The sequence below is a fragment of the Boleophthalmus pectinirostris genome, unplaced genomic scaffold (assembly GCF_026225935.1).
Source record: "Boleophthalmus pectinirostris isolate CB_2022bp ecotype Guang Dong unplaced genomic scaffold, ASM2622593v1 HiC_scaffold_19, whole genome shotgun sequence".
NCBI lineage: Eukaryota > Metazoa > Chordata > Actinopteri > Gobiiformes > Gobiidae > Boleophthalmus > Boleophthalmus pectinirostris.
In genome coordinates this window covers 40,649,127-40,667,882 of record NW_026571140.1, presented here as the reverse complement: position 1 = coordinate 40,667,882, position 18,756 = coordinate 40,649,127, and the positions used below count along the sequence as shown (strand labels likewise).

Here is an 18,756-nt window from a genome sequence, read left to right as displayed (position 1 = left end):
TAGTTTTTCTTTAGTCTTGTGTTGTGTTTAGTTTTTCTTTAGTCTTGTTTTGTTGTGTTTAGTTTTTCTTTAGTCTTGTTTTGTGTTTAGTTTTTCTTTAGTCTTGTTTCTTTTTCTTTAGTCTTGTGTTGTGTTTAGTTTTTCTTTAGTCTTGTTTTGTGTTTAGTTTTTCTTTAGTCTTGTTTTGTGTTTAGTTTTCTTTAGTCTTTGTTTTGTGTTTAGTTTTTTCTTTAGTCTTGTTTCTTTTTCTTTAGTCTTGTTTTGTGTTTAGTTTTTCTTTAGTCTTGTTTTGTGTTTAGTTTTTCTTTAGTCTTGTTTTGTGTTTAGTTTTTCTTTAGTCTTGTTTTGTGTTTAGTTTTTCTTTAGTCTTTTTTGTTTTTCTTTAGTCTTGTGTTGTGTTTAGTTTTTCTTTAGTCTTGTTTCTTTTTCTTTAGTCTTGTGTTGTGTTTAGTTTTTCTTTAGTCTTGTGTTGTGTTTAGTTTTTCTTTAGTCTTGTGTTGTGTTTAGTTTTTCTTTAGTCTTTTCTTTTTTCTTGTTTAGTTTGTGTTAGTTTTTCTTTTAGTCTTGTTTGTGTTTAGTTTTTCTTTAGTCTTGTTTTGTGTTTAGTTTTTCTTTAGTCTTGTTTCTTTTTCTTTAGTCTTGTTTTGTGTTTAGTTTTTCTTTAGTCTTGTGTTGTGTTTAGTTTTTCTTTAGTCTTGTGTTGTGTTTTTTTTTTCTTTAGTCTTGTTTGTGTTTAGTTTTCTTTAGTCTTGTTTTGTGTTTTAGTTTTTCTTTAGTCTTGTGTTTGTGTTTAGTTTTTCTTTAGTCTTGTTTGTTGTAGTTTTTCTTTTCTTGTTTGTTTTAGTTTTTTCTTTAGTCTTGTTTTGTGTTTAGTTTTTCTTTAGTCTTGTGTTGTGTTTAGTTTTTCTTTAGTCTTGTGTTGTGTTTAGTTTTTCTTTAGTCTTGTTTTGTGTTTAGTTTTTCTTTAGTCTTGTTTGTGTTTAGTTTTTCTTTAGTCTTGTGTTGTGTTTAGTTTTTCTTTAGTCTTGTTTTGTGTTTAGTTTTTCTTTAGTCTTGTGTTGTGTTTAGTTTTTCTTTAGTCTTGTGTGTTGTTTAGTTTTTTCTTTAGTCTTGTTTGTGTTTAGTTTTCTTTAGTCTTGTGTTGTGTTTAGTTTTTTCTTTAGTCTTGTGTTGTGTTTAGTTTTTCTTTAGTCTTGTTTTGTGTTTAGTTTTTCTTTAGTCTTGTTTTGTGTTTAGTTTTTCTTTAGTCTTGTTTGTGTTTAGTTTTTCTTTAGTCTTGTTTTGTGTTTAGTTTTTCTTTAGTCTTGTGTTGTGTTTAGTTTTTCTTTAGTCTTGTGTTGTGTTGAAAAGCCTGTGTGTTTCAGCGCTCTGAGATTAAACCTTTGGAGGGAGAAGTTTTCAGAGACCAGAGTTCTTACCCCGGACACAGAAAAACCAACATCATCGTCACCAACAGGTAAATAAATACTGAACCTACACTAAACTCACCTGCTCACCTCACAGCGTCAGGTTGTGCGAGTTCTTCTCTGCTGGCCTAAAAGAAATCACAGACTGATGTTAATTATATTATTATTAAATCATTCTAAATCGTCTGTCTGCTTCCTTTCAGAGCTTTTCTGATGCTTGTGCTGCTTCCACACGTGTATTTTCATATTAAAGCATTTGACCAATCACATTTCAGACGTCACTTGTTGCCAGGCAGAGTCAAGGCCTTCACAGTCTGTTCTGCAGGAACTCGAACACAAAATAAATGTCCATGAAACTGTTGCTTCAACCAATCAGATTTTGAGTTGGTGTCACCAGGGCCTTTAGTAGACGTCAAAGGATTCAGAGCCGTGATTGGACAGAGAGACAGAACCAGCCAAAGCAGGACTAAACCAGGACTAAACCAGGACTAAACCAGGACTGAACCAGGACTGAACTAGGACTAAACCAGGTCTATACCAGGACTAAACCAGGTTTAAACTAGGACTAAACCAGGTCTAAACCAGGACTAAACCAGGTCTAAACTAGGTTTAAACTAGGAAAACCAGGTAAACCAGGTAAACCAGGACTAAACAGGTAAACCAGGTAAACCAGGTCTAAACCAGGTCTAAACCAGGTCTAAACCAGGTCTAAACCAGGACTAAACCAGGTCTAAACCAGGTCTAAACCAGGACTAAACCAGGTAAACTAACCAGGTCTAAACTAAACCAGGTCTAAAACCAGGTCTAAACCGGGTCTAAACAGGTCTAAATCAGGTCTAAACCAGGTCTAAACCAGGTCTAAACCAGGTCTAAACCAGGACTAAACCAGGTAAACCAGGTCTAAACCAGGTCTAAACAGGAAACCAAACCAGTCTAAACCAGTCTAAACTAAACCAGGTAAACTAAACCAGGGTCTAAACCAGGTAAACTAAACAGGACTAAACCAGGTCTAAACCAGGTCTAAACAGGTAAACCAGGACTAAACCAGGTACACCAGGTAGGAACTAGGACTAAACCAGGTCTAAACCAGGACTAAACCAGGTCTAAACTAAACCAGGACTAAACCAGGACTAAACCAGGTTAAACTAGGAACTAAACCAGGTCTACAGGTAAACCAGGTAAACCAGGTCTAAACCAGGACTAAAGGTCTAAACCAGTCTAAACCAGGACTAAACAGGTAAACTAAACCAGGTACCTAAACCCAGGTCTAAACTAAACAGGTCTAAACAGGTCTAAACCAGGTCTAAACCAGGTTAAACCAGGTCTAAACCAGATAAACCAGGTCTAAACCAGGACTAAACCAGGTCTAAACCAGGTCTAAACCAGGTCTAAACCAGGTCTAAACCAGGTCTAAACAGGTCTAAACCAGGTCTAAACCAGGACTAAACCAGGACTAAACCAGGACTAAACCAGGTCTAAACCAGGTCTAAACCAGGACTAAACCAGGACTAAACCAGGACTAAACCAGGACTAAACCAGGTCTAAACCAGGTCTAAACCAGGTCTAAACCAAAACCAGGTCTAAACCAGGACTAAACCAGGTCTAAACCAGGACTAAACCAGGTCTAAACCAGGTCTAAACCAGGACTAAACCAGGTCTAAACCAGGTCTAAACCAGGACTAAACCAGGACTAATCTTGGACTTGAGAGAAAGCGGAGCCCCGGCCCTTGTGTGGTCCTTTCGTCTGCAGTCACCCGACAGTTTACGCGGGCGCACATTCGGGTCTGTCCTGACAAACGGTCCTGATTTAGTTCTGGTTTAGTCCTGGTTTAGTCCTGGTTTAGTCCTGGTTTAGTGGTCTGGTTAGTCTGGTTTAGTTGGTTTAGTCTGGTTTAGTCTGGTTTAGTCTGGTTTAGCCCTGGTTTAGTCCTGGTTTAGTCCTGTTTAGTCCTGGTAGTCCTGGTTTAGTCCTGGTTTTACCTGTTTAACCTGTCCTCCTCACTCCTCACTTCTACCTGCACTGAATCTCCACGGCTCTTTACACTGTGTTTCTATAGAATAAGACGCTTTTATAACCATAAAATAGTTCTTGAGGAGTGGATTGTTTCAGACGGAGCTCTACTGAAGGCCTCCGTGTGAAATGCACTGCCTTTTTGGCTCTCAGAACCTTCTAGAAAACGTATTTTGTTAGTTAAAAACCTTTAGAGAATCTCAGGATAATGCTCCCTGCACGTTCTTGAGTCTTTTTAATGCAGAGGTGACGTCTACAGTCAGATAAACATCAGATAAAGCATAAGGGAGTACGCAGTTTCATTTTTAGTAATAATACTGAACCAAATTACAACCAAAAGTTAACGTCGACAAATACAATAATTCTTAATATTTTTAATTTATGTATTTATTCACAAACAAAAGACTGGTTATAAGATTTGTACCACCCCAGAGAAAAAACGCAAACCTACACAAAAACTATGTCTATCATTTGTGCTGCTTTAGTTTTTGAGATATTAACGATTCTTTTATAAGTCAAATTTGACCTGTAAAAGAATCATTAATATCTCCAAAACTAAAGCAGCACAAATGATAGACATAGTTTTTGTGTAGGTTTGTGTTTCATGGGTGACCAACTTCACGAAGGTAGAAAAAAGTCTGGACATGCCCCTGTATCTTGGGCCCGGTGTTCGTCCCGTTCGTTACTTTTACAGTGTTTAATTCCACATTTTCAGGCGTGTGGTGTGTGTGAAGGAGCTGGACTTTGTGAACCACTTCAACAAAGAGTGGGAGTGTCTCTACGAGAACTTCTACAGACCCCCAGAAGTGCACGGAACCGACCTCAAGATCTACTGCAAGGTACCGCCCCCTACACACGCTCAATACACCCCACAGCCAAACACCACAAACACCACCACGACGGGGAATTTTCTGTACGGGGAAACGGGTCCAACCTGGAGAAAACCTTAACTGTCCAGCCAAAACAAGACACTTTAAGGTGCAACGTTTTGGTTTTAGGATCCGTCATCTGCTTGTTTCTAGAAGTTGTTGGGAAAGAATTTGAAGGAAACCTACAAGAAAAAGTTGGACCTTTAAAAAAACAGAATGTAGAAGGGACTGGCTGGTCACGCAAAAGTAAAAACACAGGGAGAACGTGCAAACTCGACCTCAATATTAAACTCATGTTGTTTTTGTTCAGGAATCGATGAAGCTGAAGCTGCCAAAGAAGGACGGAGAACAAGGGAGGACTGTACACCTCAAGGACGAGCTCTTGGCACAGGTACGACATGAGTTCACTTTCACCTGTGTCTGTAAATGTACCGTATTTTCCACACTATAAGGCGACACTTAAAAGCCTTTAATTTCATCAAAAAACGACTGCGCGCCTTATAATCCAGACGCCTCATATATGAATTTATTGGGGTGTCTTAGTACGACTTTAGTAAACTACAAAGCCGCACCACTAAATGAAAAAACAGATAATGATTTTTTTTTTTTTTTTTTTTCGATTTTGTGTTTAAATGAAAAATGGTAAAAACATATTACGGCAGTTTCCCGTTTACGTGACTTAAACTGTGATGCCGGACTGAACTGAAGGACTTAACCAGGACTTAACCAGGACTAAACCAACCAGGACTGAACCAGACCAGAACAGGCCTGAGACCAGGACCACAGCAGAACTGAGATTGAGACCAGGACTGGGACTGAGACCGGGACCACAGCAGGATTGAGACTGGGACCAGGACCCGAACTGAGACTAGGACTGAGACCGGGACTGAGACCGGGACCAGACCGGGACTGAGACAGACACCGGGACCGGGACCGGGACTGAGACCAGGACCAGGACCACACTGGGACCAGACCAGAACAGAGACCGGGACTGAGACCGGGACCAGGCCAAGACTGAGACCAGTTTAGACCTGGTTTAGTCTTGTTTTAGTCCTGGTTTAGTCCTGGTTCTGTCCATCATCACAGTTTAAGTAACGTATCCATTTTTTCCATTTTTCATTTTAAAGACAAAATCAAAAACTGAAAAACTGAATCATTATCTGTTTTTTCATTTTGGTTTTGGAGACAAATAATGAAGAAAGAAAATTGTTGAGTTTTTTTTGTTTGTTTGTTTGTTTTCTTATTTTTGGTTTTATTTTGAAAAACAAATGAACAAATGATACACGAATTAGGACCTTTCAGCTGTTTTTAACCTTCTCTCAAACTGAAAAGCTCCTGGACGAGTTTAAAATGTGCTCTGTGGACTGAATTTAGTTTGGAACATTCAGCATTTGTCAAATAACTTATAAATAGATTTAGTTTTTTTTAATATTATCCATCTTTAGACCTGAAACCTTTTAAGTTCTGACCCTCCCCTCTCCTTTTGTGCCTCCACAGAAGTTACACTCTTCGATCTGTGCCGGTCAGATGGCTCAGCAGCAGCACCGAATGTCGCGCCAGCTCTCCACCCGCTTCCTGAAGCCCGCCCACAAACACTGACCTCACTTCCTCTTCCCGTTTCGCACCGGTTACATTTTTAGGGTCCATCTTAAACCATCTTAAAAACAGCCTCTGTTTGTTTATTTGTGTTTGTTTGTTTACGGAAGCGGGTTTCGTGCTGCTGTAAAAATACGAACGCTGCCTCTTTAACAAATGCACTGTTAATTAACGTCGATTAAATAACAAAATAATTACTCAAATTAATTAAGAAATGTCCAAAAAAGTCCGTCGGAAATGTTTTATCTGAAAAAAAATGGATTTATCACAAGAAAGAATCAAATTTTTGGTATAAGAAACAACGCCGTCCACAGTCAAAACAACTTAAAGCTGCACTATGTAACTTTTCAGGTCTCCATGGAGATCAGTTATAGCTTCGTCTGGAATTTTCCGCACTATGGCTTTAAATTTACTCCACAGAATGCCTTTATACGAGGTCTACCGCGATTTAAAATGCAAAACGTTATGTTAAATCCATCCATAGACTGTTTATATTAGAGGAAGTGAGCACGGGCGCACTTCCGGCTCCATCGGCTCTGGCTCCAGTTCACTTTCTATTGAAAAAAAAACAAAAAAAAACTTTGCCGATTTTTTCTGTAACTGCTGCTGTCGGACTCCGAATTTCGGTCTTAAAGTTCAAATTTCAAAGCTTTATTGTTGATTTCTTCACATGTACTCGACAAACAAAGGAATTGGAATTACGTTTGTCTCGATCCCGTGTAAAAAAAAACAAAACAAAAAACAACAACAACGAGAGCCAAATCAAATCAAATCTACTTTATTTCTATATCCCGTTTCACCAAAAACGGTTTCCAAAGTGCTGCACCAATACAAACTAATAACAACAATAAGAAAATAATGGTAAAATAAACACTTAGATTTAATCAAACTCGTCTTAAATTAATAAAACCAGTAAAATCAAATAAGAGCAAAAGCAATAAATAGATAAAAACAATAAAATACATTACAAATAAATAAATAGAAGACACAGAGGACCATACAACTCACGCAGAGAATAAAAATGGGTGTTAAGACGTTTTCCGCTGTTAGGATCCAACAACAACAATTACGATGTCTGAATCCCAAAACTAAAATATGACGATATCAGAACCAGAAACAAAAGTGATATGGTTCAAAAGACTTGAAAAGATCGACTTTGACAATAGACTCATCCCACTGGGAAAACAAACATGGAGGTTTGATGCTCACTTTTTCGGAAAATCCTTCCCAGTATGAAATGCGCGATGACCGGAAGTCCGAGATTCGTGATGCGTGTATACAAAGTGTTTTACAGAATAAGAAACACATTAAAATCACAATTAAAACAAATCAAAACATAAACAGTCATCATAAAATTAAAAAGAAAGAGAAACATTAAATTAGAGAGAAGAGCGCGGAATGAAAACTGAACTGGTCCATTCCCTCAAAGTGTTTTCTCCGGAAGATCTTCTGTCACATTTTATTCCACATATGGTCTTAAAATGTTCGTATTAACTCGCTCTACACGATCCTGGTGTTTTTATTCCGCTATTTTGTCCGTTAATCAATTCCTCTTCCTAATTTGGAGCTCCTCCTGCTCCAAATTCACCTTTATAACCGCAGCCTCGATGAGCTTCATTTGACTGGAACCGAACGCCGTATACTTCTTTAAACAGTTTATTCTTGCGTCTTTAAATTAAATATGTTTATGTCTAATGATATTAAAATAGTAATAGAGTAATTCTAATCAAAAACAAGCCATGGGAAAAAAAAAATTCCCAAGCAGTGAGTCTGGAAAACTGAACGAAAAAAAAAAAAAAAAAAAAAAAAGAACAATTTAACGCACCTTTGCCCAAACTAACATCACAAAAAGTTAAAACGTTTAGTACTTTAAAACCAAAAATAATAATCTGCTATCAAACATTAATAATTAAACAAGCAAATTAGAACAAATTAACTGTATTTATGATTTAAAAGTAAAAATATATTAGTATTTTTCCCAACAAAAGTCCAAATAATTCTAATTTTATTGCACTATTTGTGTTTCTGTCACTTTCTGAAATTGTTTAACTGCCATTTAGCGATTCTGTTTCCATTTTTTGTTTTAATTTTTTAATCTTTTATGTTGAAATCTTTTACTTTTTATTATATTTTTATATGCGTTGTGGAGATCAGGGTTTTCTGTAGTGTCTGCAGAACTAGAGACGGTGTGCGGGGGTTTTAAGACGAGGAGTTTACACGGAAACGTAAGAAAAACTGACACATTTGTCCATTGAAAGTGTTTTGTTTTTTGTTTTTCATCATTAATTGCACTAAAATATGAAGTTAAAGCCATGAAAAACTATGCAAAGAGACTACTGGCCTTAAAAAAAAAAGAGTAATGGTGTAAAAATAAAGGTCCAAAACTGACTCTCGTGAGCTTTAAGTCATGTTAGAATCACGTTTCCTCCTCAAAAACAAACCTGGACTTGTGTTTTGTTTGTTTATTATTACTTTTTTATTCATTTGACACATTTCCAGGTCTGTTTGTGATTAGAAAACATTAGAAAATAGCATAAAATGGGCCCTTTATTCGTGTTGTTCCTGCTGTCTGACCTGTGTAAAGACGATTTTGTTTTGGGTTTAAAAAACACCGGCTGGAAAGAAATGTACTGATTTAAATATAAAAATACATTTATACCAATGAAGAAATGTGTTTTATTTTCTCTAAACAATGCAGTCCTCTTGAATATTTGTGCTTTTACTCTTCAAAATGAGTCATATTGTTCAGCTTTGTGTTTACAGGTGCCATTTTGAGGACTAAATTCGAGTGGTAATTTTGAAACCTTTAAACGTAGAATGGGTCAAATCAGAAGCTCTGTGGCGCCCTCTAGTGGACGAGACCAGCACATTTCCTCTTCAAAATGATTTCTATCTTTATTTTGTTCCTTAAACTTATTAATTTTATTACTTTTAAATACTTTCACATTGAAATTTTGTAGAACATTTTAATGTACAAGGTCAGAAAATCAGGCTGTTTTTCATTTTCACAAGAGTTTGATAAAATATTATGACAAAAAATTAACCTACAAAAGTACAATATTGAAACACGACATCATAATAAGACTCCAGATCCTTTTGATTCTTTAGCCCTGGGTTTAGTCCTGGTTTAGTCCTGGTTTAGTCCTGGTTCAGTCCTGGTTCAGTCCTGGTTCAGTCCTGGTTTAGTCCTGGTTTAGTCCCAGTTTAGTCCTGGTTTAGATCTGGTTCAGTCCTGGTTTAGTCCTGGTTCAGTCCTGGTTTATTTCTGGTTCAGTCCAGGTTTCGTCCTGGTTTCGTTCTATTTTAGTCCTGGTTTAGTCCTGGTTCAGTCCTGGTTTAGTCCTGGTTTAGTCCTGTTGAGTCCCAGTTTAGTCCTGGTTTAATCCTGGTTTAGTCCTGGTTTGTGGAGCTCTCTTCATTTCCCTCTCGACTTCCTGAGGTCGTAGGTTTTGTCCCGTTGCCCGCGGCGACAGTGTGCCGGGTCCCGTTGCCCGCGGCGACGGGGTTCCAGGGCTGTTTCCGTGGCGCCCCCTGCAGGTCGTGTCTCTCCAGAGGCTTCAGGTGAGACGCCAAAACCAGAGACCTGAAATGGACAAGATTTACAAAACATGTATTAAATTATGACTGAATAATGAATAACCGTAATCTCCATTTAAGATGTCTTCGGACCTGCTCGTCTCCATGGAGATGTTACTGCTTAGCCTGTAACATTCCACAGTGTTGCATTAAGAGTATCTAATCTTGCAGTTCTTCAATAAATAATTATTCTTTCAATTCTAGGTGTTTTTATTGCTCAAAACTACCTTGGGAAATGTGTTTTTAGTGTGAGAGCGGTCACCTCTCCACAGATCTGACCTGAAACGAGACATAGGGGTGTCGGTGTGTTTAATCAGTCTAATGTTATTCCGTGTTATACTGATTATTCAACGAAAAACAATCATGAAAGATCTACTCTGTTGTGGCTAAGCTGAGAGAAAGTCCTGTGACAACAACAATAATTTGGCTTTTGGTCTTTTCTTACAAATAAATAAATAAATAACCACTTGAGGCCCCGCTGACCTGAAGCTGTCGTAGGAGCCCACTCTCTGGTGCACGGCTCTCAGTTTGGCCGCGTTCTCTCTCTGGTGCTTCTCCTCAGACTGAAGGGACCCGCGCAGCTCCTTCTCCAGAGCGCCGAAGTCTATGAGGCCCCCGGAAGACGACATGTCCTGAGGAAGAAACGTCACATCAGCGCCAAGAGAGAAAACGGACACAGTGTGAAGAGGAGACGTCATCGCGAATCAGAACAACAACGTGAAATGTTGATAAAGTCAGAAGTCAGAAACAGAGGGGAGATGAACAGTTTTGAATAAATAACTTTGCAGCAGGTGCACTGATAAATATTTGTTTAAAACGCTGAAGTTGCCTGGTTATTGGTGATTTTCAGGTTCCAAAATTTCCTATGTCAAGAAGCAGTTGTTTTTTATTTGTTTATTTTTATTTTGCATGTATATAATGAAAATAAAAAAGCACATATTCACTCTCCACTCACTTGTGAATCGACACGAGTCTTCTGGCAATTTTCAAGCACTTTTTTCTCTATTTAGACAAAAACAGTTGGTAATATATTCCTCTCTTTACTGTTGTGGGGATCAGATTGGTCAAAAATAGGGACACTTGGGACATTTCTTGTATAAAACTGGGACAGGGGACACAGATAGTGTTAGGAAGGTGACTTTTAAAATGTAATCCCCTACAGATTACAAATTACACACCTCAAAATGTAGTTTGTAACGGAATCCATTAAATTACTTCAAGCGAGTCATGTAATCTGAATACTTTGGATTACTTGATTTGCTGTAGAGAAGCAAAGACGAGGAAATCTTCACTTAAGATGTTTTGTCTGATAAAAGAAAATAAAAAAAGCCCAGACTTTACTTAACCAAATTAAAAATATTATTGATAGAAGACGAGGAAACACGTCCACGCAGCATGATTTAGTCCTGTTAAATCCTGTTTTAATCCTGTTTTAGACCTGGTTTAGATCTAGTTTAGACCTGGTTTAGACCTGGTTTTAGTCCTGGTTTAGACCTGATTTAGATCTAGTTTAGTCCTGGTTTAGACTTGGTTTAGTCCTGATTTAGGCCTGGTTTTAGTCCTGGTTTAGTCCTGGTTTAGATCTAGTTAAACCTGGTTTAGATCTAGTTTAGACCTGGTTTAGATCTGGTTTTAGTTCTGGTTTAGTACTGATTTAGACCTGGTTTAAATCTATTTTAGACCTGGGTTCAGTCCCCCCCCCAAAAAAAGGGATATAGCCCAAAATGTGAAAACAGGAAAATACCTCTGTTTAATCCATTTATTTCAACAAAGTAACTGTAATCCAATTACCACTCACTGAAACAGTAACTGTAACTGAATACAGTTACTCATAATTTGTACTCTGATTACATAACTCTGGTACATGTAATCTGTTACTCCCCAACACTGGACACAGGGCACTAAACCCTAGAACTCACTGTATTATAACATAATTTTGCATTTTAACTAGTGTGACCAGACATCCCTGTTTACCCGGGACAGTCCCAGTTTTGAGCCTCCTGTCCCAGCAGATTTATCCAAAACCAGTGATTTGTCCCAATTTTATACAAGAAACGTACCAGAAGTCTCTATTTTTAACCAATTTGATCCCTGCCAACAGTAAAGAGAGGCAAATATTGTAATTTTTTTTTAGGTAAAATACATAAAAGCTGCTTAAAAATGACCAAAACACAAAGAAAATGTGACTATACTGACATAATGTTCGTCAAGAACGGGCCAAGTGCAGAAGAATTTTCCTTAATTACGCACTCGTTTCACAATTTTATTATTACAAACCACCACAAACCGAGAGTGTCACAGTTTTTTATTTTGAAAATCTGCTCACCCTAATTTTAACCATATTAATTTTAGCTGCCCCCGCGTGTTTTCATTAATATTCACCTATAGGATGTTGTGATGCTAACGAGGCTAACAGCTAACGCCGATTCAATTATAATATTCACTAAACTTGGACAATTACGCACAACTGGACCAAAAACAAACTCATAAACAGATGTAAACATGTCAGATAAACGTCTTAAACTCACTTTCCCCTGCTCTTGTCCCGCTGTCCCGGAGTTTGAGGGACTTTATTCAGAGTTTTTGTTTTTGTTTTTTTCGCTCTCTCCGCCGCGCTTCTCCTCAGGACCCGTTTCTATGGCAACGCGTAAACTTCACGTCGCGCATGCGCAGATCATAAAAACATTTCTTGGCGGTCGTAAACGTTTAATAATTTACACACTTTTTTTATTATATATTATATTTTTTTTTTTTTTTGACTAATTAGGCCACGTGTAAATGAAGAAATTAAGCCTTTTTTTATTCATTTATTTATATTATTTATATTATATTATTATTATTTTATTTTTTATTTTTTTTTTTTTAATTGTTTTTAACTTTTTTTATTTTTATCTCTTTTATTACTTTTTTTTTTTTTTTAGTTCTGCCTTTATTTAGCGATTTTATTTTATTTTTGTTCATTGGTTTTATTATTGATTCTATTAGTTCTTTTTGTTTGTGCTGACTTTTTAAAGTGAAATGTTTTATGTTGCTTTGTGAAGCACTTTGAAAACTTTCTTGTTTATAAAATGTGCTTCTTGTTTATGTATTTCTTGTTTAAATGGATTTTGTTTAAAGGTTGTTTATGTGTATTTCTTGTTTAAATGTGATTCTTGTTTATAAAATGTGCAAATCAAGTTGGGTTGGATTTAAGACTGAACCGAATACACTGCTTCCTCCTTTTTTGACTTTGTGCTACAAATAACAAAAGATTATTTACTGTAATTTGGAGACTTCATAACATATCTACTCCTTTTGTTTGTTTGTAAAGTCCACGGATTGAATACTAAATGATGGAATGAAAAATAATTGAGAAAATGGAATATAATAGATCAGGGGTGTCAAACTCATTTTGGTCCGGGGGCCGTATCCAACCGACTTTGATCCCAAAGGGGCCGGATCAGAAAACTCATGTCATATAAACCCCAAAAATAACAATAAGTTCAAATATTTGTGCAGAGAAACACAAATCTATTACAGAAATCTTTTTTAATTGATGAACTCTTTCTTTTACAAAATATTATAATATTATGAACAACCTGAAACTTTAAGAAAAATGCAATTTCAACACAATGTTTTAACATGAACTTTGTATGCAAATAGGAATAAGTCAATTTTTTGTTGTAAAATCCTGCACTCGGCTCCACTTTTCTCATGTTGGACATTTTTCTGATGAGGGTGTCACGGTCAACAGTCAAAACGATCGTCCTTTAAGAGCGTTTGGAAAGAGACAAGTCTTCATTTGTGCTGCTCTGGTGGGAGGGGCCACGTACAGAGACGCTGGAGACGCTGCTGTGATAAAACACCACAGAAAATTAACAAGATTTTTAATAGAAAATATAATTAAATATTTTAGTAGAAAATCAGCCGAGGGCCAGATTAAAGGTCTTGGAGGGCCGGATCTGGCCCCCGGGCCGTATGTTTGACACCTGTGTAATAGATAATGGATAATAATAAAAAACAGATATGATAATACATAATAAATGAATAAATAAATAAATACATACATACATAAATATAAACAATAACAACTAGATAAATAATAATAAAATGGGGGAAGTGGAATTGATGGTTTTGAAAGTGAAACTGAATTCGAATTGAAATCAAAACTATCTTGTGATTTTCATTTTTCTACGGCCTTTATATTTTGTCTCAGTATAATAAAAAATAATCTTATATAAAAATGCTAACGTGTAGTTTTATTATCTGAATAAAAGGTTTTGTTAATTCTGTAAAAGGAAGTGGACAGAGCAAAATGTGAGTTTCCTCTTGTGTTTGACCTCTGACCCGACGCTCTGACGGACACTTCCAGCTTTTCTTCTGTCTCATGAAAAATTATAAAAATATGATTAAACAAACTATTATTAAAGTTCATATCTGTCCCCTCCCCCTGTGTCCCTCACGAGCTGACAGGGGCTGACAGGAGCTGACAGGAGCTGACAGGAGCTGACAGGAGCAAACAGGAGCAGACAGGAGCTGACAGGAGCTGACAGGAGCTGACAGGAGCTGACAGGAGCAAACAGGAGCGGACAGGAGTGGACAGGAGCAGGAACAGGAGTAGGACAGGAAGCTGACAGGAGCTGACAGGAGGACTGACACAGGAGCTGACAGGAGCAGACCGGAGGAGACAGGAGCTGACAGGAGCAAACAGGAGCAGGACAGGAGCATGACAGGAGCTGACAGGAGCTGACAGGAGCTGACAGGAGCAAAACAGGAGTGTACAGGAGCTGACAGGAGCAAACAGGAGCAGACAGGAGCAAACAGGAGCTGACAGGAGGAGACAGGAGGAGACAGGAGCTGACAGGAGCTGACAGGAGCAGACTGGACAGGAGCTGACAGGAGCAGGAACAGGAGTGACAGGAGCTGACAGGAGCAAACAGGAGTAGACAGGAGCTGACAGGAGCTGACAGGAGCTGACAGGAGCAGACAGGAGCAAACAGGAGCAGACAGGAGCAAACAGGAGCAGGAGTGACAGGAGCAAACAGGACAGGAGTAGACAGGAGCAGGACAGGAGTGGACAGGAGTAGACAGGAGGAGACAGGAGTAGACAGGAGCAGACAGGAGTAGACAGGAGCAGAACAGGAGCAGACAGGAGTAGACAGGAGCTGACAGGAGCAGGAGCAGGAGCCAGGAGCAGGAGTAGACAGGAGCAGGACAGGAGTAGACAGGAGCAGGACAGGAGTAGACAGGAGCAGGACAGGAGCAGACAGGAGCAGGACAGGAGTAGACAGGAGCAGGAGTGACAGGAGTAGACAGGAGCAGGAGCACAGGAGCAGGAGACAGGAGCAGACAGGAGTAGACAGGAGCAGGAGCAGGAGTAGACAGGAGCAGACAGGAGAAGACAGGAGCTGACAGGAGTAGACAGGAGCAAACAGGAGCAGGAGTAGACAGGAGCTGACAGGAGCAGACAGGAGTAGACAGGAGCAGACAGGAGCAGTAGACAGGAGCAGACAGGAGTAGACAGGAGCTGACAGGAGTAGACAGGAGCTGACAGGAGCAGGAACAGGAGCTGGACAGGAGTAGACAGGAGCTGGACAGGAGTAGACAGGAGCTGACAGGAGCAAACAGGAGCGGACAGGAGTAGACAGGAGCTGACAGGAGCAGACAGGAGTAGACAGGAGCAGAGAGGAGCAGACAGGAGCAGACAGTATCAGTGTGACTCTCTGATGAGGGATGGACGACGTCAACACTTTAAGTCTCCAAATCTTTGAGCTTCCTGTGGAAATGCATCATGGGAAACGGCGCTGATACGGTAAGAAACAAAACAGATCAGGAGTCAAGGACGAGCGGGAAAAATACTGAGCAGATTTAGTAAAACGACTCTTGGGTTTGGGTCTAAAGAAGAAGTTTTATTAATAACACAAAATCTGAAATAGTGTCACAGTGGCAGACGTCTGTGCTTGTGTTCATTTTAATATATTTACTTTTAACAAATTATAATTAACGACTAAAAATACAAGTTTTTTTTTTTTTTTTTCAGACTAATTAAACTTCAGAAAAATGAAATATAATAAAACTAAAGCTGGTTGTCTAAAATATCACTGTCCCGCCTCAGTAATGTTGCTCTACTATATTTTATATATTATATATCGAACTATTTCATAAAATAACTGCATGTCCGCCACCTTTTTGTCTCCAGGGAAACGTTATTAAGTTGTCTTGTTCCACAGTTTGGCATTAAATTTGTCTGTCTGTTTATTACATAATAATAAAGAAAAGAAAGAAAAAAATACTTAAAAATAACATGGGCCCAACTTTCCACAGATCTGACCTGTAATTTGACCGGATGGCTTCACCTTCTTCCTTGGAACATAAAAAATGTAATGCCATATTGTGGGACATTTCCAGTGGATGTGTTGTGTCTCTACGTGTGCCAGCGTTGTCTGCGGTTCAAGTAACAGATAAATAAAGTTATTTTGATTTGATTGGTTTAATGTACAATATTTTTGTCACAGTTTTTTTTTGTTTTTTGTTTTTTGTTTTTGTTTACATGTTTATCCCCAGTTCAGCTCTGTTTCTCACTGTGGTCCGGTCCTTCTTTTGCTTCCTCCCTGTTCTTCCTGCAGCTGCAGAGACTCTCAAGCTTTGTATCTGAACTCTGTTGTTAGACATTTCTGTAGTCCTGCATTATTTCCTGTTGTTTCTGAGATTATTCCCAGCCCATTTTCTACTTGTAGAGTATTTCCCAGTTCTGGAGGATATTTAAGTTCACATAATAAAATCATATATTCCTTTTCGTTATCAGCCTGATTTGTTATATTAAGCTTTACCTACATTACCTATAGAAGGACATTTTCTGTTCAACTGTTCTAAGACGTTTGTGTTTGACTCTGTTCTTTGTGTTGTATTTGAGTCCAGTTTTCCTGGGTGATAATTGTCCCTGGAACCAGCTTCATGTTCAAATTGCAATAAGAAAAAAACTCTGTCCTCACAAGATCTTTAGTTTAACGGCAACTCGTCCTCTGAGTGCACAGTGTCCACCTGTCTCCTCCCCTCTTCTGTCTCTTCCTTACCCCCTCATGTCTCCTCTCTCCTGTCTCCTCCCTCCTCCTCTCTTCCCTCCTCCTTTCCCCCCTCCTGTCTCCTCCTCTCCTCCCTCCTGTCTCGTCTCTCCTTTCTCCTCCCTCTTTCTCCTCCCTGACACCCCTGCTCGACTGTCTATCGGACGTCAAGGCGTGGTTGGCCCAAAACTTTTTGAAACTCAATGAAGATAAGACTGAGGTGATACTGTTTGGGGCCAACAGTTCCCTCACTGAATGTGGGATTCCTCAAAAATCATGTTCGTCCCACGGTCACCAACCTCGGCGTCATCTTAGACAGTGATTTTAAATTTGATAAACAGATTAACAATGTTTTAAAATCAAGTTTTTATCATTTGCGGCTTTTATCTAAAGTTAAACCTTTTTTATCTTTTAAACTATTTGAACAAATTATGCAGGCTTTTATTTCATCGCGCCTGGACGACTGTAATGCACTTTATTCCGGCATTTCGCAAAATGCATTTTACCGACTACAGTTAGTCCAAAATTCTGCAGCGCGACTTTTAACAGGAACAAAAAGGAGAGAAGAGCACATAACTCCAATCCTTGCATCTTTGCACTGGCTCCCTGTTCATTTTAGAATTGATTTTAAGATTTTATTGTTTGTTTTTAAAGCTTTGAATGGACTTGGCTCCACAGTACATCTCGGACCTCATCCAAGTTTATATCCCTGCGCTCTGAGGTCCGAGGTCCAGCTCCAGCTCAGGGCCTAAGACGAGACTTAAAACCAGGAGGACAGGAGCTTCTCTGTGGTCGACCCTAAACTCTGGAACGATCTGCCGCTTCACGTTGGAGCAGCTCCACAGTGGAGAGTTTTAAATCTCGTCTGAAGACCCACTTTTATTCTCTGGCTTTTAACACCGCGTGAGTCGTTGCTCCTCTGTGTCTTTTATTTATTTTTATGTGTTTTTATTGGTTTTACTGATTTATATTATTTATTGGTTTATTTATTTCTATTCTATGATATAGTTTTATTTTTATTTTACTGGTTTTATATTATTTTACTAGTTTTATTACTTTAAGACTAGTATTATTTTAGTAATTTACTTTATCATCTTATTGTTGTTATTTTTTATGTATTTGTGCAGCACTTTGGAAACAGTTTGTTTGTGAAATGTGCGACAGAAATAAAGTGGATTGGATTGTCTCCTTCCTCCTCTCTTCTCTCTCCTTCCTTCTTTCTGTCCTGTGTGACTCAGAATGATCAGAGAAAGTCTTTTTCCCCTCAGTGTCTCCACTTTTATCACTGTAGCTATAACTACAGAACATCTCAACACTTCTTCTTCCTGTTTCATACTTGTAATTACACCTCGGAAATTATCCCCCCCGACACACACACACACACACACACACACACACACACACACTCACACACACACACTCACACTCTGCTGCGAGCTCAGACTGGCCCCTCGGAAACTCGGCTCCTATAATTTACTCCGCAATCATCTTTATACGGACAAATGTTTTTTTCAGTCACATCAGCGAATCTATAAATATTTTCAAACTTTGTCATGTTTTTTGTTTCTTTTTCCAACTTTTAATGCTCCAGGAAAGTCCCAAACACTATTGTAGATGATTTTGTGCTATAAACTCACCTGACCTGGTCCGGGAATCAAACCCAGAACCGTCCTGCTGTGAGGCGAGGGGCTCAACCGCTGCACCAACCTCTGCCAGAGATTTACAATGAATATTTGATTCTGTGTCTGTGAAATCCTCTTCTTTATTTGAGCAGTGATGAAGGTTAAAGTGTAAGACTGGTGTGGTCCTCAGGCACCTGCTCGTCTCCATGGAGATGATATTGTTTTGAAGAAAAAGTTCCATTGTGTGGCATTAAACTCATCTGTTTTACGTGTGTTCTCTTGTGTTGGTCAAATCTGCTTAAAGGTCCCATAGATCTGTGTTTTAATGTTGTTTCCTCATCACAAACCAGAGTCGGGACTTGGACTCGAGTCGGACTTGAGTCACTATTTTTAGAACTTGAGACTCGACTTGATAAAATGGACAAAGACTTGGGACTCGACTTGGACTTGAAGGTCAGTGACTTGAGACTTGATGCATCTCCTAAAAATGTTTTTCGAACTTTTTATTTTTATTTTTTAACTGTCCTCTTTACAGTTGATAAATGCGGAGCTGAATTTTACACGAACAAACTGGAACATGCCCCTCCCACTTCTGTTTGGTACTTTGGATTTTCAGCTGACGTCATTGTTATTAAA

The 18,756-nt window shown here is 38.6% G+C and overlaps 2 protein-coding genes across 2 annotated transcripts in view; one reads left to right on the top strand and one right to left on the bottom strand.

The window, feature by feature from the left end:
- LOC110168199 (intermembrane lipid transfer protein VPS13C) overlaps positions 1-8,552 on the top strand; it is a 183,368-nt gene extending 174,816 nt beyond the window's left edge. Inside the window, 4 exon segments of the mRNA XM_055154670.1 lie at positions 1,365-1,456; positions 4,133-4,256; positions 4,597-4,677; positions 5,784-8,552. Coding sequence (XP_055010645.1) covers positions 1,365-1,456; positions 4,133-4,256; positions 4,597-4,677; positions 5,784-5,885 — 399 coding nt within the window. The 3' untranslated portion in view covers positions 5,886-8,552.
- A 238-nt stretch (positions 8,553-8,790) lies between these two features.
- Positions 8,791-12,070, bottom strand: ccdc103 (coiled-coil domain containing 103). The gene is made up of 3 exons (XM_020933620.2): positions 11,987-12,070; positions 9,942-10,090; positions 8,791-9,465 (listed from the first exon to the last, which is right to left on the bottom strand). Exons 2-3 carry the CDS (start codon positions 10,085-10,087, stop codon positions 9,273-9,275), a joined length of 339 nt encoding a protein of 112 aa, XP_020789279.2. The 5' UTR covers positions 10,088-10,090; positions 11,987-12,070; the 3' UTR covers positions 8,791-9,272.
- Positions 12,071-18,756: the final 6,686 nt, after the last annotated feature.